General features: G+C 39.6%; 1 protein-coding gene across 9 annotated transcripts in view; it reads right to left on the bottom strand.

Moving 5' to 3' along the window:
* CNTN1 (contactin 1) overlaps nucleotides 1–26,683 on the bottom strand; it is a 396,144-nt gene that overhangs the window by 126,727 nt on the left and 242,734 nt on the right. For all 9 annotated transcript variants that reach the window (XM_075930057.2, XM_075930017.2, XM_075930024.2 and 6 more), the window contains 8 exons: nucleotides 24,112–24,284; nucleotides 19,013–19,108; nucleotides 14,042–14,248; nucleotides 13,116–13,212; nucleotides 12,758–12,939; nucleotides 9,230–9,354; nucleotides 6,183–6,300; nucleotides 2,702–2,852 (listed from right to left, as the gene is read on the bottom strand). In XM_075930057.2, coding sequence (XP_075786172.2) covers nucleotides 2,702–2,852; nucleotides 6,183–6,300; nucleotides 9,230–9,354; nucleotides 12,758–12,939; nucleotides 13,116–13,212; nucleotides 14,042–14,248; nucleotides 19,013–19,108; nucleotides 24,112–24,284 — 1,149 coding nt within the window. The remainder of the gene's footprint in view (nucleotides 1–2,701; nucleotides 2,853–6,182; nucleotides 6,301–9,229; nucleotides 9,355–12,757; nucleotides 12,940–13,115; nucleotides 13,213–14,041; nucleotides 14,249–19,012; nucleotides 19,109–24,111; nucleotides 24,285–26,683) is intronic.

Raw genomic sequence — 26,683 nt, 5'->3', positions numbered from 1 at the left:
CTCCCTGTCACATAGAAGCTGTTCCTTACCCCTATTTTTTGTTATCGTTCTGTTTTTTTAATGTTAATCTCTTTTTGAAATGGAGTAACCAAAACTGTCTAATGTTGATAAATGCAAAGTAATGCACGCTGGAAGAAATAATCCCAACTATACATACAATATGATGGGGACTAATTTAGCTACAACTACTCAAGAGAGAGATTTTGGCATCATTGTGGATAGTTCTCTGAAAACATCCACTCAGGTTGCAGCGGCAGTAAAAAAGCAAACAGAATGTTAGGAATGATTAAAAAAGGGATAGAGAAGAAGACAGAAAATATCTTGATGCCTCTATATAAAACCATGGTATGCCCACATCTTGATTACTGTGTATAGATGTGATCGCCTCATCTCAAAAAAGATATATTGGCATTGGAAAAGGTTCAGAAAAGGGCAACAAAAAAGATTAGGGGTTTGGAACAGGTCCCATATGAAGAGAGATTAAAAAGACTTGAAGTTTTCCACTTAGAAAAGAGGAGACTAAGGGGGGATATGATAGAGGTCTATAAAATCATGACTGATGTGGAAAAATGAATAAGGAAATGTTATTTACTTATTCCCACTATATAAGAACTATGGCAAACTAAATCAATAGGCAGCATGTTTCAAACAAACAAAAGGAAGTTTTTCTTCACTTAGCACACGGTCAACCTGTGGAACTCCTTGCCAAAGGATGTGATGAAGGCTAGGACTAACAGGGTTCAAAAAAGAGCTAGATAGATTCATGGAGATTAGGTTCATCAATAAATATTGGCAAGGATGGGCAGGAATGGTGTCCCTAGCCTCTGTTTCTCTGGGGGTGGGTGACAGGGGAGGGATCACATGAGGATTACCTGTTGTGTTCCCTCCCTCTGGGGCATCTGGCATTGGCCACTGTCAGCAGACAGGATACTGGGCTGGATGGACCATTGATCTGATCCAGTACGGCCATTCTTATGCTCTTACGTTCATAACTGCATGCACTATTCAAGGTATGGGCATTATGATATTTTCTGTGTTATCATTCCTAATAGTTCCTAGTATCATGTTTGGTTTTTTGACAGCCACTGCACAATGAGCATGTTTTCAGAGTTGTGACAAGGTAGACTAAGCCTTGACGCTCCCTACTGGAGGCTGGAGGCCTTGCCACAGCCTGCCCCAGCAAGAGGAGCAGAAGAGAGGTCCTCCAAGCAGGATAGAGGGGCTGTCTTTGCAGCAGTCAATCAGGGCCCAGCAGGCCAGTATAAAAGAAGCTGCTGGGCTAGGGCCTAGCAGCTCCTCACAGGAGTTCAACCCAGCTGGATCTATGGACTGACTGTGAGGACAAAAGCACTGAGGACAGCTCAAAGTAGTGGCTGAACTTTAGGCCTGGGTGAGACCCAGGTTCAGTGGTCAGAGACTAGTCATAGCTGACTACAGGATGCATTCAGAGTCAAGTCTCAGAATCCTGAGATTTTGGGACAGAGCAGCATCCTGGGGAAGTGGCCCAGGGAACAAGTCAGTAGCAGATTTGTAGTAGGCAACTGCTACTTATAGGGTCCCTGTGCCAACACCCAGAGGAGCAGCCAAGCCTGGGTTTCACCCCACCCCCAACCCTCATGGCCACAGCAAGGGGGTAAAAGAAACCTGGTCCCAGGCCACATATCAGACACCTACTCTCCAGCAGACAGACAGAGAAAGTACGAAACACCCTCGGCCCCAGAGGGGTGCTCATGTGAGGATAGACCCCTTCACAAGAGAACTTTCCACAATGATTCCACAATCTGTTCCTTGAATGGCAGGACCACACCAGCCTGCACATTTGTTACTGCAATTATCTATTTTTAGCAGTTCACAGAATCATGGAAGATTATAGCTGGACATGACCTCAGGAGTCATTTAATCCAACCCTCTGCTCAAAGCAGGGCCAACTCCAACTAAACCCAGCTATAACCCCAGTTGTAGTGTCCCTCTGCCTCTCGGCTTTTGGAGCCACTCCCCACCACAGGAAGCGTCTGAAGCTTCTCTCTATGGCCCCCAGCAAAGTGGGGGGGAAAGCTTTGACAGCTCCCTGATGCATGGAAAGGTTCCAGCTGTGGGAGCTGCCAGAACCTTTCTTCTCAACAGTGAAAGATCAGCCAGTGAGGAAATGCTCTGGCAGGGAGATGCATTTGGGAAATTCCAGAACCTTTCCCACCTGCCTCTCTCTATCAAAGATTATACTGTAGTTTGCAGCTACACATACCCTACATTCCGATACCAGTGGCATGCAGTGTACCTTCAGACAACTCCATTTACTGCTAAGTAATTTCTTTTCTCCTTCATGAATTATTAATGTATTTCAACTCTGAAGAACAGCAGCAAGCAGGATCATGGTAAAAACAGGACAAGTGAAAGTCACAGACGATTAAAGTACTGCCCTGCCAAACCTACAGCCAATATCTCATGGCTAATCCTTAGCAAATGTACTAGTGGAACTGCAAATTTACAAGGAAGATTTATATACAAAATGAGAATTAGTGTTTTTAATTTTTCATTATGAAAAAATAAAAATAAAGAATTTAATTAAGAATGGTTCTTTGCTTCAATTTTGCAAGAATTGAAGAACCTGTCAATAAAAATCTAGAATAAAATTTAAACATTAATATACAGGTATCATAAAACTATTCTGAGACCTGTCATGCTCTCTAGAACCAATACTGACCTGCTCCCATTTACAAGCAATTCTGTTCCTTTGCTCCATGAGAATTTTGGTTTAGGAGCAGCTTTAGGTTTACATTCAATTATTACACGGCCTCCTTTTGCAGCCAATATCTTCTTCTTCATTGGGTTCAGTTCAAAATTAGGAGGTGAAGCTAAAGAGAAAAAGCAACATGTAGACACTTTTCATATTTTTGACAGTGTATATTATATAGTTGGTGTTAGGACATTAAAGATAATCAGGTGTATTGAAACACACACAACTATAATGAAGGGAAAAAGAAGGATCTAAATAATTACAGACCAGCTAGTGTGACCTCAGTAGTGTGCAAGACTTTAGAACCAATTGTGAAGGAAAAAATAATTAAATTCATGAAGGTTAATGGTAAAGGGGATGTAATGCACGTGGGTTTACAAAGGTAAAATTATGCCAACTAATTTGATTCCCTTCTTTAAGAAAATAACGATGTTTTTTATATTTGGATTTCATGGCACCACATGGGAAATTATCTGTTACAATAGGGAAGATTGGTATCAGCATAAGGATCATAAGGTGGACTGGGAACTGGCTAAAGGGGAGAAGGAACATAGAGGAGAACTGGAAATTATATAGGATTGGAATATGATCTGGATGACCTCGAATAATGGCATGAAAAAATGGGATGCAATTCAATAGTACATAGTTTAGGGCCATACATGTAGAGTCTAATAATAAGAATTTCTGCTACAAACGGGAGGCTCATCTGTTGGAAGTAGGGATGTTAAATTTTGATTAGTTGATAAGGGATGTTGCTACATTTCAAAGGCGAAAGCACCGCGGGAAGCACGGGGCCTGCTGGGCAGTCCCCCATTGACCCCATGCTCCCTGCGTTTCAAAGCGGCAGCACCCCTGGGAGCCTGATCTGAGGAAGTGGGTCTGGCCCAGGAAAGCTCATCACCTATGAAACCATCTTGTTAGTCTTTAAAGTGCTACATAGTTTTGCCTTTTGTTTTAGCAAGATCAGACTAACATGGCCACCTCTCTATTACTGTGAGACTTTGATACCCCTAAAGACGAGGACCATACAGTGACTTGAACAGAGCCCTGTTATGAAGAGGGAGCCCCAACAATCATGAAGAGCAAGGGGGGATATGGTCTGAGCAACCATGGGAATGGAGGTGTCAGAAGATAATCCTTATATGACTCAATGAAGAATTCAGGAATTGGGCTCCAGAATTTCCACTATGTAAATGAGCCCAGACACAGAAATTTGGCTCTTTAAAAATGGAAGGTCAGACTAATTATCTACACCAATAACCTATTCATATGTTGTGTTCTTATCTGTTGATTTCTCAAATTTCATCTGAGCTTAGTCCTGCAATATTATGGGCTTGCTCTACATCTCTAATTGAAACTAACAGAAAGAATCCCACAGATCTTAATGGGCTTTGGATCTAGTGGTGAATACTTAAAAATCCAATAATATAGTACTTTAAAAAATTCAGCTTCCTCACAGGCCACAAGAATTTTTAAAATAATTTAATATTCATTGTATATTCGCAGTTGTTTTTAAACAGCCCTAAAGGAAACAGTAGACAGTTCCTGGGCTTTACAGTTTCTGTTGTTTTCTATTTGGTTTCTTGTTCAGTCAGATTCTGAGCTCAGCAACATGATTTTAGTGACAGACAGTCCAACATATCTGGGGTCAGACCTTGGCTGGTTGAGTTTTCCTCTATTTCCTCTAGTTGATCATAAGAGGACACATCTCTATTTTAGTGACTTATGTCTTTATGCACCAACAGGGTTTACAAGTCACCAAAAATGTGCACAGCTCAGGGAAATAAATCTGTTGATTGCAGCTGTACAGGCAAAATGAACTAAAAGTTTAGTTCACATCTTATCAATCTCAAACAAAGCAAACAGAATTTTAACCCTCTCATTTATAAATGTATGTGTTTCTGAGTGATCTGGATCTGGTAGTGGATGTCTGGTAATGGGGTCACAATTGAAAAGAGATGAGGGGAATAACTGGGGGTATATCTACACTAGCCCCCTAGTTCAAACTAGGGAGGCTAATGTAGGCATTTGAAGTTGCAAATGAAGCCCGGGATTTAAATATCCTGGGCTTCATTTGCATCTTCCCAGGCGCCGCCATTTTTAAATCCCCCTTAGTCCGAACTCTGTGCCCGCAGCTACATGCGGCACGGAGTAGGTAGTTCGAATTAGGATCTCTAATTCAAACTACTGTTACTCCTCGTGGAACGAGGTGTACCGATAGTTTGAATTAGAGATCCTAATTCGAATTACCTACTCCATGCGCGTGTAGCCGCGGGCACGGAGTTCGGACTAACGGGGATTTAAAAATGGCGGCGCCTGGGAAGATGCAAATGAAGCCCAGGATATTTAAATCCCGGGCTTCATTTGTGACTTGGAATGCCTACATTAGCCTCGTTAGTTCGAACTAGGGGGCTAGTGTAGACATACCCTAGGAGTGTTGGTTGAGTAGTGAAAGGGTGTGTTCCTGGGTAGTGAACTGAGGAACTCAAGACTGGTGGCAGGAGAGGTGAAGAACTGGAGGAAAGGAGGGGAACAAAAAGGCTGGGTAGCTTGAGAAGTAACAAGGCAGAATTGACCATGCACCGGGCAGAGCTGTATCTGTGGGAGAGAAGCAGGGAGATGAGGAGATAGAAGATGAGGAGAAGGGCTAGCAGGTAGAGAAGCAGACATGGGCTGAAAGCAGGTGTGAGATGAGAAGATCACAAGCCAGCTGGGCTGAGGAAATACCTATGAGGACTGTGAAAGCTGCCCAGGGCATCCATGGAGGGATTATTCACGGTGGCTGAACATGGGACCTCTGAATCTAACCGTCTGAGATTCTACAGCTTGAGTTTCAGAACAACATGAGTTGTCATGCAAGTAGTGACAGACTAAAATATCTAAAAGTGGTCTAGCCACTAGATGGGGTAAAAAAGATGGGTTACACAGCATCGGCTTCTGAAAGGCTGTGGGAGGGCAAGAAGCAGGTAGCAGGAGCATCAGTAGTTACTTAGAAGTTGTATGTTGATTAGCATTCTGGAGAAAGCAGGGTGTGCTCAAGGGAGTAGGTAACATGAGAGGAGGCATAAGACACAAGTGCTACAAGCCATTGATGTTAGAGCCATCCAAGTTTTCAGCTACACGAAGTAAACATGAAAAGGTGATAATCCAGAGGACATTTCTTACAATGTAATAACAAAATTAAAGGTGGTAACATTTGGACCCCATCCTATTGGTAGTATTCCAGTAGAGGGTTTAAATATTTCCAGTGTTAAAACATTATCTTAGCTATATTCAATAAGAACATGGCAAATACTGTTATTAAATTACAGAATAAGCAATGTGGTTCCATGACCCCTATATTTTATATATAAAGTTTGCAAATATTGAAATCTGACCACAATTTTGTTAAGATTTGAAAGTGTTTTTACACGGAAAAAAAAAAAAAAAAGCAGGATATCTCACTGACCCACAACCTTCAGCTCAGCATTTGCATATATAATTCCATGTACATTTTCTGCTATACATTGATACATGCCAGCATCCTCGATAGTCAGGCCTTGTATTCTTAATTCACCTCTCCGAAACTAAAAAAAGAAACAAAACAGAAAAATAAGAATATCATATTCACTACACAGTTGCTAAGATTTCTATTTGTCCATGCTTCTTTATTTTGGTGTTAGTGTTTGAGGTGAATCTTTCACATTCCTTTAAAATGCTGAGGATTCTTTATTATTTCCCTACTTTACATTCTAAACCTCGTGGCAATATATATATATATATATATATATATATATATATATATATATATATATGAATGCAAGGACTCCATGTTGTTCCCTATTTGACTGGAAGGATCATGGCTGAGCAATGATGTACCTTAGTGTGAGATGCATCTAACAATCCCAGTGCTGAAGCTCCAGTGATAAGAAAACTGGAGAACAAGGAACAAAATCTGTTTTTCCACATGCTTAGCACACAACAAACATATCCACTAAGCCAGTGGTCACCAACCAGTAGATCAGGATCTATTGGTAGATCTTGGAGCCTCGGACAGGTGATCCTGACTGGTTTGGCCAAGAGGTTATCAAGTCCAGCACTTCAGCTGCCCCTAGCAGACTGCTGAGCATTTCCTGCCCTTTGCCTTGGAGTTGTCCCCTCAGGAGCTACAGAGCACAGAGGGGGCACAACAGGACTTGTGATGGAGTTTGCTGTCTGTTTTGGGGAGTGGTGCAGGGCCAGGACAGGGGTGAGCCTGCCTTAGCCCCACTGCACCACTAGCCAGGAACCACCTGAGGTAAGCAATGCCCAACTGGTGCCCACATCCCGAAACCTTCTCCCAGTAATGAACCCCCTCCTGCATCCCAAGACCCTGCCCTAGCCCTGAGCACCCCACATCCAAACCGCCTCTGGCCCCCCTACTGCCTGCCTCAGCTCAGAGCCCCTCTAGATCCCTTAATCTAAGACCAGAGCCTGCACCCCAACCTTCTGCTCCTGACTGGTGAAAACGAGGGAGGATGGAGGAGGGAAGGAGGATGGAGTGAGCAGGGATGGGGCCTCAGAGAAGTGACACAAAGGAGTCAGGGCAAGGGTATTTGGGTTTCAGGTAGATCTTGGATTGCATTTAAATTCAAAAAATGATCTCATGCTTAAAAAGGTTGGAGACCACTGCACTAAGCCAACGGCCCAGGCCAATGTGCTTTACTTCAACAAACTGCACGATAATATCTATAATATATTGTAGTACTTTACCTTATGACAACATTAGTACAGCCATTGTTAAGGCTCACTCTACCTCCTAGTGAAGTCAATGAGAATCTTCTAAAGGACTTCAATGTGAACTAATGTGGGCTTCTTTGAGAATCTTGCTTCTTCTAACCAATAGCATGCTAAACATAATTAAGTGCCTGATATAGTTTGGGAAAAATAAAATCCCTAACAGCAACAGTACTTTTCTAAACTACAGTAGATAATAATTTTTAAAAATGTGACTAAGTGAATAAACTATATTCTTGCAGAAAATAGGCTGGGCAGCTTTAGACCTAACATAAGGGTCAACTGTAATATGTTGAACATAGGGATGTAAAATCCTATTTAATCAATCAACCATTTAGAAACAAAAATCTTTTCATGGAAATGAGAACATTTTTGTTCTTTTTCATCAGAAATAATATTTTAATTCTAACATACTGTGATCGTGTGGCATATTATTTGATAACTACATGATATTTTCTGGAATCCAGTATGTAGATTTTGTCAGTGAATGCCCACTTAAAAAGAGATAGTAAAGTAATTTTGCTTGTTAAATCATTTGTTTGTAATAGCCACAGAAGCTATAAAATAGGATTGTTTTGTTTTGGTTTAATCCTTTACAATATGGCAGACACTGATATCCCTGTTCTCCTTTTCCCTCCTCCTGCATGTTTTTCCTCAAGGCTCACAGCCAAAATAGCAGTGCTCCATTGTCTTTATCTGAATACAAGTATCACTGTCAAAACAGCTCTGGAAATGCAACAGCGTGATAGTACTTTTGTAAACCCTCTTCTTTTTGGCCTGTTTCACAGAACCAGAGTATATATTACTACGAGTCCCTATTTTTAGGGTATATTATTTTCGTTTTCTGGGTTTATATTAGTAGCAGATTTGATTCTTACGTATCTGACCAAAATCAGGGTTTTTCAGAGCTTTTTCCTTTTATTTACTTAAATGAGTAATCCCACTGCAATGTTCCCTAGCGTACTTTAATCTGATACCATTTCAAATGACACTATGTGAACTTGCTCTAGGGAAACTTTAATGTACACTCATGAGGCCTACACAGACCAATTAATATGCAACACACTTGAGTGCACTTTAGAAATGACACCCTTGTAATCCACATTATTGATCCATGTAGACAAGCCCCTAGAAACAAGTAAGCATTTCTAGTATTTTTCTGGTATTTACTGAAGAAACATCAACGTCATTTCCTTTTCTATAGTTGGTGACATATCAGTGCTTATCAGTTAAAACCTAAATTGAGAAACCCTATCAATGGCTACCAAAGCAATTATTGAGAATGATGAAGAGAAAATTAATGTATATTTAAGACCCAGAATATATGACTCCAAAATGGTTAACAGTTGCAAAGCTGATATAAAATTGGGTCTAAACTACTTGGCAGTGCTTTTATTTTACACTTCATGTCCATGAAAAAAAATTGAAATTTGCAATGTTCTCTCTCATAAAATACATGAAAAGTTGCAAGTAATATAATATGAGCAGCAATCTTATTTTTAAATAGTTCTTACATCTCTGTTTTGCCATGAATATTTTGAGACATATTCATGTTTAATGTGGTAAAAGGGATTTGTTTGGGGGGGAAGGGAGGTAGAATTGTTCCTTAATGCAGTTTGAATTATCAAAGGTCTGTATCATATAATTCACAAAAATTCTGTTTAATAATGTATGCTTTAAAATCATGTTCAGTGTCTATATAAACAATGAACACAACAAAATACATAGAAATATACCAACCGATAATCCATTTTTCAACCACCTGATTGTTGGAATAGGCTTGCCTGTGGCTACACAAGGCCAGTATAGATCACTGCCTATGTCTCTCTCTGTGTCATTGATATGTTCAACCCATTCTGGATATGCTGAAAAACAAAGAAAACATAATTCCTTGTAATTATTAAATATAAGTTTAACAATTTTTTTGCATCATTAGTTAATTCTAACTCATGTTTTTATCCTCAATATTCCCCTAAGAATTAAGCAATAGCACTGAATCTCAAAAGCCAATTTGTATTGTGGAATTGGACTAAGACAATACATTTCCTAACATGATGAAAAATATTCTGAAGTGCTAATGCTCTTTCTTTAGGAATCTGTTATAAAGACACAGATAAGCAGCCCCGCTGAACCAGGATTGGAGGTTCACTGCAATAGCTCTTCACAGTTCACTAAAGCTAGTTTTTCCCCTTCATTCCTCAATTACCTAGGACACGAACTCCTAAAAACTTGCCAATGGTTAGGCTTTTGGGGTGCTGATGCCACTGCCAATGATGCTGACCAATATTGTCTCAATGTTCCTTGTACTTGAAAAATGTTATTGTATTTTAATGTACTGTACATTGTTCCCTGTCTAAATCAATATGTTGTCTCTTGTGTTATATTTAGATTATAATTTCTCTGTCACAGGAACAGTCCTGTTGGGCTGTGTGTGTACATGGCTTAGCAGCAGAGTAGGGTCCTTGTCCATGACTGGGGCTTCTAGGCACTATGGTAATACAAATAATACTACTTCTTTGAGAATTTATGAAGTCTTTTCTTTGGTACCATGAGGCTAGCTAGAATGGACCTGACCAACTTAGACATGTTCAGCACAGGAAGGTTCTGATGGAGGATGAAGCGCAGATGTTATGAATCAATATTTCAGCTTGGCCGCCCTATCCTTTTGTGAATGGGACCTGAATCCTCAAATATGACATTTGTCACCTATGTGGGCTTCCCCTAGGCATTCCAGTCAGCCTGGGTTGGGGTCAGTGAATGTCACTGGTTACCATAGGTGCGAAAGGCCTTAAAGCCAGGAGAGCGTGGCATGCATCTTATATCAGACCCAGTACCCAGACACCGATGAACAGTCTACTACACTAAGAACTAGACTAAACTTATTCTAATTGGTAACTATATACAAAACCATTGCCAAATTAACATGATAGGTACTATATAAACAAGAAGACAACGGAAGATTTTAGAAATACAGAGATCTCAGCTCCAATAACCATCACAGGTAGTAAGAAGGAATTGAGAGAAGTTGGGGGCAGTGTAACTGTGTGCAATGATATGAGGCACCAGAAGGAGCTGACGCTGCTCACATGGTACTATTGAGGGAAAAAACTCTAGCAGACGGTGACCATGGAATGGACATGTGTAGTCATTTGAAGAAGAAGAATCATTACCATATTGTGCTATTTACTAACATTAATACCTTGTTTTAAGCAACAATACATTAGCATTTTTGATGCACTGATGGTGTTTTACATCTCATACCACTTCAGATTTTCAGTTCATTCTTAAAAATATATGTGGGGAAGGAGCAGAAAGGTTTTTCTTTGCTTTATTTATAATTACTCATGTATCTTAGCAAACTATTGTTTGTGACAGATATATAACTATACCATTATATATGTGTAAATTCAGTTCACTACAAGTGTAGCAGTACTGTTTATAATTGTTATATCAGGCTCATACTTTAACGTGCAGTGTACTCACAAGGTTTTATTTGCATAGAAAAAAATCAAACTCTTCTTCTTAGACTGTAAGCATCAGTGCATGTCAGCTACAGCAGGATGTGCAAGAATATAATTCCTAAACTAATTACAAGTGATGGCATGAAGTGTTTCACAAGGCCAGTCAACTGTAAGTCATTCTGAGTGACAAATTGTGCTGAAATTTTAGCCAAAGGCATACACAAACTGTAATGAAATAATGAACATAAAAAGTATGCAAAGCTAGTACTACAGATATGTCTTAAGCCAATTAAAGCAATTCAGTCTTATAGCTGGAAATGTATCTTTAACTCACCCTCTTGAAAATATTCATTTATACAAGCTCTTGCTGAATTATTGTGCAGAATCTACTGATGCAACAAGATGAGGTCCTTCAGCCAAAGGGAAAATATATAACACTTTTTATATCTAATCTCTTTTAACCACGACAGTCCTTCATTTCCCTCATTCCATATTGTTTCTTGGAACTGCTGTAAGCTCTTTCTATAGGATCTATGCCCATATTTCCACTTCCTTCTTTTTGCCATCTTTGCTCTAATGCGTAACTGCAACCCTATCTATGTGGGAGCACACCCTACAAAATATTCATAATACATATCCCTATAATTACCCCCACTAAGCCCTCACAAAATGTTAAAATGCATATATTTGTAGCACAGATAACTAATAGCAAATGTAGAATCTGTAAGCCAAATAAAGATTCCACTCTACCCTCCTGCCACAACTCCACTCCAAAAATAGGAAATTTTTATGAAGTAAAATAAATTAAAAAAAATATGGGCATGAATATTGGATCCAATCTCACTGCTTTACATCTCTTACTATAGTCTCCAGAAAGAGAAAATTTCAATTTGAAATTTCAGTTTGAGCAAAAGCTTTCATTTAACTGAAAAGCTCATGAGAAGGTAATCTTGATAACTGAGAACTCACAAATGCATACAATTATATTAAACTATGGGAAAAAAGAATAACAAGCACCTCTTCTCATAAGTGTATGAGTCTCAGAAACATAAGGCAAGATACAAATTTACTAAAGGGACTTGAATTGTCCTATACCAATTGCAATAACTGTAATCATAAAGAATACTGCACATGGCAAGAAATACTATAGTGAAGGTGGCCTTACATTAGTAGTTCATAGGTCATCAAGGAAAGAATACTGAAAATCAGTAATGTATCAAATAATTAAATGGACATGTGTCTCCAATGGGAAAAAAAGCCAAATATATTTAAAACCTAGAAAAAGTAAAGTAGGGAATGCTTAAAAAAAATATTAACATTAATATACATTAGTAAAACATGCCACTGAAGTTAGGATTAAACAGACATTTAAGGGACCTGTAGAATCTTTAGAAAGAGCAAGTATATAAAAGAGGAACTGTCGGAGGAAAGAAGAGATAGAAAGGATGAAAAGAACCAGACAGAATGAGGAAACATGAAGTATGATAAATTCCCTTAGCAATTTTTAGATTCAATTGTTCTACAATTAAGCAAATTAGCTCCCATTATGCATATTTGTCATTTTTAAAACCTTGCACATTGCAGTCAAGATGTAAGTATAGTTACTATAATGAAATAAATTAAGCAGTTGTTCAATTAATAGATCATTTTTATGGTTGTCTCACAATGCATGAATTTTGGATTTTGTTTTATTAAGTCAAACAACAGTGTGTCAAAATGATTCATTAAATAAACATGGATATCAAGTGTGAAAACACAGGTGATTCCTAGCATTTGAATTGGTGAAGAATTAAAATGTTCTATCTACCTTGAACATAAACTCTTGCCTGATGTTTATCTTGTCCTTTATAGTTTTGAGCTTCACATTCATAAGTCCCTTCATCTTCAAACTGAATATTTAAGATTCTGAGAACTGCACCAGACATGCTTATCTCAGCAGTTGTTGGCATGGGTTCAAGATACTTATTCCATCTAATCTCAGGAACAGGACTTTGAAAAAAATACAATAATACAAGTTAGCACTGTTTAGGAACTGGATTTCATTTGTATTGTGCAGAAATGTATTTCCTGCTGAAATGTTTTTGTGTTAAATATCCTGAACTTTTGCTCCCAATGAGATATGAAAGCCAATATATTTTTCTACAACTAAATTAAAATATACTTACTTCCCAAGTGCAAAACATTCCAGTGTTACGTTTTGCCCCAGGAGTGCATATGTATCCTTGAATTTAACCTTGATATCAGCTGGATATACTTTAGGTCCTAAGATTAAAAGAGATTCATAAACATAGCTGGTCACTGGCAGAAATTAACACATCAATTTTAACTTACATAGCTAAAGAAAATTTCTTAAAATTCTAGATGGAATTCTTCTTTACAATATGTGATACTACACCCATTATCAATGAGGCCTGACTTAACACTGAGGCTGTGTCTACACTTCACCCCTTTTCTGGAAAAGGGATACAGATTAGACACTTTGGAATAGCAAAATCTGTGGGGGATTTAAATATCCCCTGTGGCATTTGCATTTACATGGCTGCCGCTTTTTTCCGGCTTGGGGATAAGCCGGAGAAAAGCGCCAGTCTAGACGTGATTCTCCGGAAAATAAGCCCTTTTCCGGAGGATCTCTTATTCCTACTCCAAAGATACAGAGCAGTTCTCCTGCTGTTTCATAGTCTGGGGTTAAGGGTAGATTCCTCCTCTGTCTTCTAGACCTGACTCAAGTTAGGCTGGCATAGGATCCACAGTTTGTCTATTAATGAATAAGTGGCATATATTGCTTAGTGTTATAACTGAGATAGTTATCCAGTAGTCCTAACGCCAATTAACATTTTTTTCTGTGCACAGTAATCACTCACGCATGGAGACATACCATGAGTGTTTATTCTAAGACCTCTCTAAATGAGGAAATTCTGCAGTAATCATTCTATTACAACAGTAAATAAAGCTGCAACAGGAATCTAGTGTGTTCTTTAAAATTTCAAACGCTGGTTCACTAACTGCCTTAAGATTTATCTCAGAGCTAAAAAATACTGCAGTAAATGGGGGAAAAAAATCGACACAAACAGAACACTTAACAAATACTTACGGTCTGCCTGGGGAATAAGTGGAATGAATTTGCTGAAAACACTCTTCGTGATTGAAGGACTGGACACAAAACATGAATAATTGCCTTTATCTGATGCTTCTACATTTGCAATGTAGAGATTGCCATTTGTCTGTGACACAAACCGTCGTTTATCCAAAGTAATGAATACTGGGAACTCATTTAGAAGCCAGCGATAACTGAGATCATCTAGAGGCAAATATTTTCTAGTTAATATTTAGCAAAACCAGGAGTAATAGTATCAGCTGCTTGTACCAAATCAAGACACAGTATGTTATGTAGTATCCTCTATAGTGATGTGAAAGTCAGTGCCTTTTGCAGAGTAAACAATAAGGATGACTAAAAATTGGGGGTCTGTAAAGCTAACCAGAAACCTAGAAAACCCATCTGTTTATGAATTGATTTACTTCCCTTTAATCAGCAATTTATTAGTTTGTATTTAAGATTATGGAGTCATGTAAGAAATAAGGACACATATCTCAGAGCAGCAAATTAAAGGAGTAAAAGTAATAAGGGATAAAATATGTTTGCCAGCTCATCAGAAAGTCAACTTAAATTCTTAAAAACAAAACATTAAAATCAAAATGTTGTACTGTCTGCTAAAAAGAGTAAGATGAACTAAGATGAATGTTTGAGAGATACTATCTATTTACTTTTGAAGTTCAAAATGCTCCATTTAATGTTCTGAAAAATATGAGGTGATATAAAACTAAACTAAAGATGGCTTCTATGAAAAATAAACCACATGGATTAAAAATAGAGACAATAGGTTAGGCCATGATTTTAAAGGTATTTAGGCATTGCTCCATTCAACGTTGTAATGCCTAACTGGTTTAGGACCTTAAATCTCATATTTAAAAGTATCATATGTATTCAGGACTAGATTCCACAAAGGGGATTGCAAATGCGGTGTTGCAATGCCTAACTTTTAGGTGCATTGCTTAGAGGAGTCCCTAAATTATGTGCCCAGGCCATCAACAGAAAAAAATGGGGAGTTCCACTTTAGAACGCAATAGCTCAAGTGGTTAGAGTATTCACCAGGGATATAGGAGAGCTGGGTTCACAGTCCATGCTCCGCATGAAGCAGAGTGGGCAACTGAACCCATGCCTACTGGTTAAAAGAGACGGTACCATCACAGCCACCTCTCCCTCCTCTGGCAGCTGTGCTTTGTTCAGGCCTCAGTCCAGCAAGGGCACTATGACAGAATGTCGATCAGACTGGACCCTGCAATTAAGGGTACTTCTACTTTGTGAATTATGTTGGGGCATTGGCATGATGTAGCCACTGGGTGTCAGGACTGCCATGGCTTTGTGTATGCCCACCAGGAGAAATGTAGGTGTCTAAGGAATGTAGGCACCTTACTGGCATAGATGGCAACTGAGCAGGGGTTCTGAGGAGCTAAAGTTTAGGTGCCTAAAGTGCCTGTGACAAACCTAAATCTCTTGGATTTGGCTTTTGGGACCCTAAGTCTCACTGAAAGTCAATGGGACTTAGGTTCCTCAGTGAGTTAGGCACCACAATACCTAATTACCTTTACAAATCTGGGACTTATGCCATTAGGGAGGAGATGAGAGAGAATTAACTTCTTCTGAGGTACCATCTCATCAGCTGACTCACTATAGGAACTGGCATTATAATCTGTTAATTTAGGTGCCTAATATTAGGCACCACAGTCCATAATTAGCTTATAGAATACGGCTATTTCTTCCTCCATGTATATACTCATTGTAGGATCACTTTTGGTAATGTGACATTATATACAGCAATCATTTATTGTATAAATAAAGTGTAACTATTTGAAGGAACGTAATTGTTTTGGTATTTCTTCAACAGATTTAATCAACGATTTGGCTATTAGGAAAATAAGAATTTTGCATGCTCTATATATCTTTCTTGAGGATGAATTCTCCATCAACTAGAGAATATCTATTATGGGGGAGTTAGCAATAATAGCAAGTTTCCTGAAAAGAAGCATAATTTTGCCCTCTAATACCCATTGTCTAACTACTATCTGAAAGCATTTGTTTGCAGAGCTAATTTAAATTTGCTTGCTTTCAAACCTTCAGCTGCAGCTTTTCATGTGGCAAGCTAAGGCTCAGAATTGGTAATTACTGCACCAAAATAAAGAGACTGAATAACATTTAATGTTAAATTCATGTCAAACTTGAATTAAACATTGTTAAATTGTATTAACAGACAGACATTTTAAGACCAATAAGAATAAAAGCTGTATTTTTCTTCTGTTTACATGATGTCAATATATAATGTTATTACAACAGTAAAAGAGATGATGTATAAAGTTAAAATGCAATGGCCAAATACTGTTCTCACTAAGGTACATAAATCTCTTGGATCTGGTCTTTGGGAGCCTATTGACTTCATGGGTACCAGGATGAAATTAAAATGATCATGTGAAATTTTTGGTTGCTGATTTTCCTGAATTTTTGGTTGCTAGGGTATCGACTGCATAAGATCAATTGGTCTTATCTTAGGTAGGTCTCTGGTGCCTTGGTGTAGTAGCTATGTACCTCAGTACCTAATATATTTATCCTCCCAGTAGGCCTGTGAAGCAGACAATTGCTATTACAGATGTGGAACTGAAGTGAGGCTAAGTAATTTTCCCAAGGTCACACAGGAAATCTGTGGTGGAGCAAGGAACTGACTCAGGCAATGGATGGTACTCCTTTCCAAATTCCAGAGAATCATGGAAATGGAGGACTGGAAGGGACCTCAATAGGTTTTCTAATCTAGTTCCCTATAATGAGGCAGGTCTAACTATTATTAGACATCCTTTGCCAGGTTTTCATCTAACTTGCTCTTAAGAACTTCCAGTGAAAGAGATTCCACAATCTTCTTAGGAAAAATATTTTATTTCTTTTCAGTTATATTATTTCTAATTTGAAAAACAGTTTGTAAATTCAAAAATTAATTTGTACCTTATTGTGGTCATTATGTATATAAAGCCTTAGAAATATACATTACAATATAATTTCAGCTTCTAATAGGCTTTCTTTATTGTTTATTGCATATTACTATATACATTTTTAATAGTTCAAAGGCAAATTGACAAGAAAAATCAGCCATGTGTTGTTTGCATTGTGCTTTTTTCTATTCTAGTTTATACTGTGGAAAATTTCTCCCTCTTCTTATACACTGTTCATCCATAAACATAAGGGCTACGTCTACATTGGCCCCTATTCCGTAATAGGGATGCTAATGTAGCACTTTGGAATAGGCAAATCCGTGGGGGATTTAAATATCCCCCGCGGGATTTGCATTTTCATGGCTGCCGCTTTTTTCCGGCTTGTAGATAAGCCAGAGAAAAGCGCCAGTCTGGACGCGATCCTCTGGAAAATAAGCTCTTTTCCGGAGGATCTCTTATTCCTATTTTCCTTGAAAGTAGGAATAAGAGATCCTCCGGAAAAGAGCTTATTTTACGGAGGATCGCGCCCAGACTGGCGCTTTTCTCCGGCTTATCTACAAGCCGGAAAAAAGCGGCAGCCATGAAAACGCAAATCCCGCGGGGGATATTTAAATCCCCCGCGGATTTGCCTATTCCAAAGTGCTACATTAGCATCCCTATTATGGAATAGGGGCCAATGTAGACGTAGCCAAGCTGTCCAAAACTGATCTAATAGATTTGTTTGAGTAAAAAATTACTGCTGTTTATTATATACTAGCCAATTAGCCCGTCATAAGATGGGATTTTCAGGTCTTCTTTCCTGAGCTCTCTCGCTCTGTCTCTCTCTTTCCCTGTCCTCCTACTGCCTCCCCCCCTCTCTCAGGTCTCCTCCACCTCCTGCCTCTCTCTCCGTCTCTTTCTTTCTCTTCTCCCCCTCCTGCCTTTCACTCTCCCTTTCACTTTTCCTCCTCCTCCTGCCTCTCTCTCTCCTTCATCTCTCCCCGCCCCCCTTCCCCTTCCCCTTCCCTCTCGCCATGGGCTTGGCTGAGTGCTGACTGCTCAGCCGGGCTGCTGCGAGGGAGGGGGGCAGGGCGGTGACATACAGGGCCAGGGGACGGGACCAGGTACGTCACCACCGTCCCTTCCCCTCACCCCTGGGGGAGCCGAAACAGCCTCTTGTGCTCTGGCTCCCCTGGCGGCCCAGCTGAGGGGCGCAGCACTCAGCTGAGTGCCACAGCAGGAGGGGAAGGGGCCGGTGATGTACACGGCCCCACCCCCTGGCCATATATATCACCGCCCCGCCCTCCTTCCTGTCTCAAAAGGTTGCTTGCTGCCGCTTGCTCCCCCGCCGGGGCCCAGCTGAGTACCACGCAGCCTCTCTCTCTCCATACATCATTGAGCACTGCTCAGCTGGGCCCAGTGGGAGCGCCACAGCGCACCACGCAGGGAGTGGAAGGGGGCGGGGCTGACCGGAAGGAGGGTGGAAAGCAGAGCTGAGGGGGGATCGTGGGCTGTGGGGCTGGAGGAGAGGATGGGGGGGGCCCAGAGGAAGGTGGGAGGGAAGCAGCGCTGGCGGGGGGGAGGTGTCTGGGAGGCTGTGGGGCTGGCCGAACTGCCACGGAGGGAGGGAAAAGGGGGCAGGGCGCTGACGTACATGGCCAGGGGGCATGGCAATGTATGTCAGCGTTACAGGCCCACAGACAATGGGCTACTATATATATGATGAGCCAAGAAAAAACCTCTCTCTCTCTCCATACATCATTGAGCAAACAAGACCACAGGTTTTCAGAGGAGGAGAGGAATATAATCAAAGACATTATTTAATTTAACTAATTGAAATATTAAAACTGTCCAGAAATCTTTGTTTATTTAATGAGCCAGTCCATGCTCCAAAGGACTAAAAGAATATCAGGAGTCATTTACACTGTATATACCAATGATCTCTTATCCTATTTATTAGATTTGAATTTAAAATGTATCTAATCACACATATACACCCTATTCTTCCAAACTATAGGGTATGAAAACAGTGCAGTTTCAGCTGACTTACCTGGATAATGGTAAGGAGGCTCACAAAGAAGCACTGCTCCGACACCCTCCCGTACTTTTACCTCATAGCGTTCCTCAGGTGGAAATGTATCAAGGTCTAGATTTTTTTTTAAGACAGAGACAATATCAAGATTTTTTTTAATTCTTTTCTACAGCTTCTTTAGAGATAAATGTAAAAATATGTCAACACAAAGTGTGGGGCTATAAATCCTCTTTTGTTTTAGTTCTGCCATCATCAACTGCAATGGCTCTGCCTGTTCTAACTCCTGCACTTGCAACTGTTTATAAAGAAAAAAGAAAGGCTGGCCTTGGCTCTGATCCTCAGGTCCATTTAGACCCAAGAACTCAAGGATGGGTAGGCAAAAGTGGTTTCTTAGAACTTTTCGTTTCCCTAAGGGTATGTCTACACAGCAAAGTTATTTAGAAATAACAGCAATTATTTTGAAATAACTTTACTAGCGTCTACACAGCCAAACCACTATTTCGAAATAAATTCAAAATAGTGGAGCACTTATTTCGAATTTGGTAAACCTCATTCTACAAGGAATAACCCCAAATTCGAAACAGCTATTTCGAAATAAGTGTTGTATAGACACTTATTTCGAAATAGGGAGCCTCCAGCCTTCCCAGGGTGCCCTGGTGGCCACTCCAGCCTCAACCAAGAACACTTCTCTCCCTTGCCCTCTCCCCAGAGCCCTTAAAGGGATTGACTCTGGCCACAGTGCCTGTGCCAGCTCCAAGCCTACCAGCCCAGAGCCAGCAGTCACTGCCCCTGACCCAGTGGCCCAAAACCATGAGCCAGCAAGCCACTGGCAGCCAGCCCTCCACTGCTCCGCAGGAGCAGTCTCCCAGCTCCCAGGAGCCTGCCAGGGCCCGGAGAAGGTGGGCGCCTTCCTGGTCCAGGGTGGAGATGGACCTTATTCAGGTCCATAACCTCCACACTAGACGGAGGAACGCGGCCGTCTACAGCAGGATAGCTGACAGCCTGGCCACCAAAGGCCACATGAGAACCCAGGAGCAGGTTCGTATGAAAATCAAGTTGGTCCAGCGAGACCCCCCTACCCTGAGCTTCCCCTCCCACTTATTCCCCTTGCTTCCCCCTACCAGATCCCTCCTCCCAGGTTTCTCCCTCCCCTCTCCTGCCTCCTTTCCCCAGTCTCATCAGAGTTTCATTCCCTCCCCCCAGTTTTATTAAATAGAGTTTGTGTTCATGAAAATACATGTATTTTATTTGACATCAGAAAGGGGGTTAGGGAGGGGTAAGTGGAAGGATGTGAGGGAGGAATGAGGCACAAGCCCCCAGTGGGGCAGACCAGGGAGGCTCTTAGTGCTCCTCAGGATGGAAGCTCTCTCGCAGGGCCTCCTGAATACTGACAGCCCCCCGATGGACCTCCTGGATGGCAGCCTGCAGAAAGTACAGCCAGGCTCACAGCAAAGCATCCAAGAGAAGCACCAGAGTGCCCAGGGGCATGTCTGGCTCCATGTTTCAGAGTGCTGTGGTGTCCCGAGTGAGGGCAAGCAGAGCACACAGAGACAAAATGCTTTGCTGTCCCTCATCGAGGTAGACAAGCAAGCAGGAAAACCTGAGAACTGGCTGTCCGGTTGGGTCCCTTTAAGCACAGGCCTCAGATAGCCTCAGGCAGCAGCCACGCACAGGAAGTCCTGACCTGGTGCGCTGCTGGAACTGGTTCTGGCCAGCCTTAAATGCGATTCACAGTCCACTCAGTGTGGGTGCGCTATTTCAAAATAGCAAAATGCTATTTCAAAATGCATTTTGTGTGTAGACACGTTATTTCGAAATAAGATATTTTGAAATAACACTATAGTGTAGACATACCCCAAGTGATCAGCTATCTAGAAAGCCAATTCAACCCCGGTTGTATCTAGGAGCATCTCCATGGCATCTCCCAAGATGAACCAGGCTGCTTGTGCCTCAAGCACTCTCTTCAGCTACATCTCCTATGCCATTTGAGATGGGGAGGCACAAAGCAGTGGAGATCTTTAGCTCGCTGGCAGAACCAGTGCTATGGACCCTTTGTGCCAGTGGAACAAGGAAAAGGTCTTCTGAAGAAGGGCCATGGATCAGGACATTGTTTAGTTGCACATTCTACAGTCTGTGGTATTGAACTTATGATGGCCACAATGATAAGACATTGTGCTTTGGTTGCATGTCTGTTACAGAGAGCAGATTATTTTTATTAATTTAAAAAATGGTACCTATAAGATGGTTGTAAATGCCTTCCTTTGTCACTTTCATTGTTGTGTCTCTTCTCAAATTAGACTGTAAACTCCTTGGGGGGCAGGGGCTGTCTTTTACTAAGAGATTGCATAGCACAAAGTGCAATGTGTGTGGGAGAATCCAGAATGGGTTTTCTATGTGCTAATCAGTCTATATAATCAGCCTAAGCATTAAAAGATGTGCAAAATACCCTTCCCATCAAAAGCCAAAGGAATCATGCAACCTGAAATCATTCAGATTATTTCAACTCTGTTAGGCTGCACCTGCTCTTCTCTTTTACTTAGTTCCCAAAGTTGCTAAAAGTGTCGGGTCCCAGGATCTAACTACAACTAAATTTCGTGAGTAGCAAGACAGAATCAATTAGGATAGAAATTGCATACACATTTACACAAAAGGACATCAATTTGATTTATGAGCTACTATAACTGAGAAGGCACAGTAGAATAAATACTGTACACATTGCAGAGGAACTACAAAATAGTTAATTCCCAAAATACAGAAAGAATAGGATGAAGATGAAAGGCTCAATAATCTGTTAAATTCAGCAGATGTCTGAAATGAGAAAATTATATACCAATATCATTTGCCAAAATCGATTGACCTTCTTAAGTAGTTAGCCATGATATTTGCTTCACAACATAAAATGATGACCCTAAACTCTTTCTTTTCCCAGAGGCAGACCTGCACAATTTCTTGTCAGGTTTGCTCTATTTTTCATTACCCATCTCATCTTGACATTCTGCAGTTGTATATTTATTATAATGATTGTAAAAACTACTAGTGCTATCCTTTAGTGGAAAATGCAAAACAAAGTGATTACTAGTTTGAATATGGCCAACATAGGGTTTGAGGAAAGAAAAAAAAATCTAATTGTCATTGTTTTAATACTTACTTTACTAATTTTCAGTTAAAATTTGTAAATGCATAGCTTTATTTATGGTGTGTTTTGGAGACATTTGTGAAGTTTTGGAATAATCACCACAAATTCAAAGGCAAAGTAAAGAAGAGGCAATTTAATTGTAAAAAAAACCACATTAGGATTTTACTAAAATAGAATGACCTGTGTCAGACTGCATAGAGATGCCTGTACAATTTGGAATCTATAACTGCACACTTTCTTCCAACTTATAAAATGCTGTAAATGCTAATTGGCTCGGTGTCTAATCTGCATAATGACTATAATAATTATAAATAATATGAATACTTGAACTCTAATTGGAAGCTATCTATTATTAAACATAGTGCAAGAATTTGTATAACCATTTTAGAGTTATAACTGTACAGTGACTATGGAAATATCCTTCCTCTATTTGGCTACTCCAGCCCCTCTGCTTTGATTTTGCTCCTGTTCTTACAATTTTCAATTGGTTTTTCACCAAAAAGGAGGTGGTTCAACTGACTGCCATCAGCATAAGCCAAAACGCACCAATAATTTATATGAAAAAAGAAAATTCCCCAAAGCAAAAGAAGTTTGTGTGTGTGTGTGTGTGTGTGTGTGTGTGTGTGAGAGAGTGTTACTATATCATAAAAATAATTATTACTTGAGAAGCCAGCACTATAGCTGCAGGACACTTTCATTGTCTATCTTTTAATAGAGCCTTACACCTACTTAAAGAGAGACAATTGCTCCCCTCCACCAACTTGTTCAGGTCTGCAGCTGTCAGCATCTACAACGTGAGCTACTGCAATACATGCCACACCATTGATATTAAAGTGAATGTGTGCCTACTGGATGAATTTACTTTCATTACAGAAAAACTATAATCCAGCATTGAATTTCTGCTAGAAAATGTACTATGGAGTATTTTTATTTAAAATACAAATGACACTTGCATCCAGACTTATGTGAAAATCCATGAATCTGGCTTCACTTTGAAATATTTCATCATTATTCACAAAAAGTGAAATACTGCCCTGTGCAGAGAGCACTTGTCTCTCTCAAGCCTTTAATGTTGGGATGAAGCAATCCATAGGGCCTTATTTGGGATCCCTGCACAAGGATGGATTTTACCTTGTATTTTGATGCATAAAATATTTCCAGGATTATATCACTTTAAGGGGGAAATTAAAAAAAAACACAATTCTTTCTCCAGATGATAAAATCTAATCATTTGTGTTTCCCAGGTATATCCCTTTTAAGTGAGGGATGACCCCAATTTTATAAGAACAGTCTCAATATTTGGAAATTTGCCTTATATAGGCACCTATTCCTCCCACCTCCATCCCAATTTTTCACATGTGCTTTCTGGTCAACTTAACCACAGTACCAAAGTACCTATTGTTGACTGTATGTATATGGAAAACACTGGCTAATGATTGTCTGAAGTTGACAGAAATGCCCTCAGCAGGACCTTACATGAGATGTAAGGAATATAGCATTCTTTTCACTATAAAAATGACACATCATCCATTTTAGAACTTCAATCTATTTTGACATGGATGACAGATGACCTTCATCATGTGAACTTTTTGACAACTTCCCCCGGGTTCCATGTTGTCTTAAAAAAAAAGTAGGACACTATATACCTAAAGATTGTGAGAATTCCTCCTTTCTGTCTAACTACATTGTGTGGCCCTCTTTGCAGATATAAACGCAAGGCCTCTCAGATGGTTACAATGCCAAAATCAGGATGAAGAGTTATACTGGTTTAAAAACTTAATCTTGTTACAGACTAACTTGGGTAACCCTCTGAAGCTTGTTGTCTCTGTCGATTATGACCCTTTATATATATAATTTTCACAAGCAATACAAAGATACAATGCAGTGACAATAAAATGCTGCAACAATAATAAAATTAAATATTGACCATTTAAATCTAATCACTATGTACTTATCTGTTTTAGAATTAATAGTTGCTTACATCCAAAACTTAGAGCAGCTTCAGCACTTCGGACAGTTCCAAAGATATTTGATGCTATACAAACATATTTCCCAGCATCCTTTGATTTCTCTGGGTTATTGATAAGAAGTCTACCTCCCACAATACTATAGCGTTCCTTTGTTAAATCAATATCCCAGTTATTTAGTTTCCATCTATTAAAAAAAGAAAAGATTATGTGATTCTTGCAACAGTTTTACTCAAAATATTTACAAGACAACTCTTCATATATGGATTCACAACTTGATGTTAATTGTAAAAAAATGATATTATATTCATGTATTTACAATACATGGTTTTATTTTAATTTTCCTCAAACAAGGCTCTCAAATTTGAACAGCCTTAAATAACCTATAATCATGATATAGGCTGTGACGTCGTAGCTGTGTGAGTCCCAGTATATTAGAGAAACATGGCTGGTGAGGTAATATCTTTAAACAGAAGTTGGTTCAACAAAAGATATTATCTTACCTAAGTTCTCTCTCTATAAACAAGATGGTCAGCCCAGTCAACTAGGTGAGAAGAAAAAACATCTGCGAGGTAAGACTACAGGAACTATATGGTGGGGACATGTAGTTAAAAAACCCACACACACTGTGCAGCAGAAGAGTTGCATTTTAATTTCTTCCAGATCCTCCCCTGTACACTTGGGGATCTACAGGCCAAGGAGGTTAATTCAGGCCTAAAGTAATAGTATTCCCAGTGGAAAGAGATTTGTTTTAACAATGTCATTATCTTAAAAAAACAAAATGAATGAGGAGCCCATTCTCACTGCTACAAGGATGACTGCATGAGAGACTGGGTGAGTAAATGAATGGACTGGCTCCTGCATCAGATTGTGCTGATGTGGCATTATTTCATAAAATGCAACCACAACAACACAGGAACTCATTGGACCAAATTTATCCCAGTTGTAACTGCACTCATTTCCAAAAAGAAAGTTATGCCAGAATTGAATATGACCCAATATTTATAAACTGCCTACACAATTGCATGGGAATAGATAGGTATTATTATGTCCACCAGAGGGAGCGCATAATCTGGTTTGAAGGTAATAGAAATGTACCGGCATACATTTTCTTTTTGTATTTTATTACTCTCTGTTTTGTTTCTTCAACAAAAAAGAAGTCTATTGAAATGTGTTAAACACACTAATAGTTTGGGTGCTAAAATTGATTAAATATTAACATTTAAAAGAGAAAAAAACATGCAAAGTAGTTTCAATGAACCTATATCCCTAACAAGATCAAAACTCAATAACTTTGAAACAGGAACCTTTTCCATAGTAGCAGCTGCAAGCAATAGTTAAAATAACAACAATAGTAATTTCTTTAATAATAAAAATGGAATTAAAGAATGTTATTTCACCAACATGAGGAAAAACACATGTCGACATTATTAAAAAATTGTAAAATACATGTGGAAATATATAAAGGTGGTTATCACATACATAGTTTAAACTGTGATTAAACAGAACATTTTGCAGAAATGGGAATCTGTGGTTATTCAGAAGAAAAAGACATAGTAAATATGTTTTTCTGAACTTATTAATTTGAGGTCAGTACACAATCATGTTTCCTTGATCTTACTTGAATTTTTCCTTTGTATGAACATAATATTATTTATGTTCCTCTGTAAATCAAGGAATTAAAGTACCTTAAAAATAAACCTTAATGGAATCATTCAAAATGAGCAGAAACCATTACTGAGTAATCATGGATCTTATTACTATAAATACTGTCTCTTCTCATGGAGTTCCTCTCTTTCACCCCCATAAGCAAATACTTAGGAGTAATTTCATGCACAAGACAAAAGACCTATTTTGTTCAGCACAACTTTGCATGTGCTAAAAGCTTCTAAGGAGTGCAGGTCTTTTCAGAGTAAGAACTATTGTTACACTTACTGTGTCACTGCTAAAACAAATTGTAATCTCTTTAGGCGATGGAACACTTTTGTATTTGTTGTGTAATGAGTTTGGCACACTTTGAGGTGTATATGAACAAAAATATGGGGCAGTGTGACCTCCATGCTAACATAAGAAGCTAGTGGCCCATTTAGAGATAATCCAGTTGGGGCCAGGAAGCCTAGAGACCTAGAGAGAGCAGGGAAAGGGCAGCCTAAAGAAGGGCTCTCTTCCAAGAAAGCCAGGAAATCTCTGAACTCAGAATGAGGGACTATGGAACAAGCCTGTATGGAGGCAGAATATGGTAGGACTCTGGATGCTAAGTACTTGAGAAACTGGAGAGGGCATTAGATGAAGTGTGCCTGAGAGAAACAAAGTCAGTTCGAATCTAAGAGTCGACAACCTAGGGTTTAAGGATCTATTGTCAGAGGTCTGAAGTAGAGGGGTGGCACTTATCCCCTTTGTGGTGTCATCTTTCAAGGGGATAAGTCAACTACCTGAAAATGTTTACAGAACCAAAATGGCAACTTTAAGCCCTAGGGAAGTATGAAGATTTGCCACGTGTAGAGACAAATAGTGTAGGAAAAATCCTGAATAAATAGGGAAGAGACCATAATGCAAATAGTGAAAAGACCAGGAGAGCTAAAGATG

The sequence above is a fragment of the Pelodiscus sinensis genome, chromosome 1 (genome assembly GCF_052426305.1).
Source record: "Pelodiscus sinensis isolate ZL-2025 chromosome 1, ASM5242630v1, whole genome shotgun sequence".
Lineage (NCBI taxonomy): Eukaryota > Metazoa > Chordata > Testudines > Trionychidae > Pelodiscus > Pelodiscus sinensis.
Note: the sequence above shows the minus strand (reverse complement) of the source record. Positions and strands in the feature narration are given on the sequence as shown.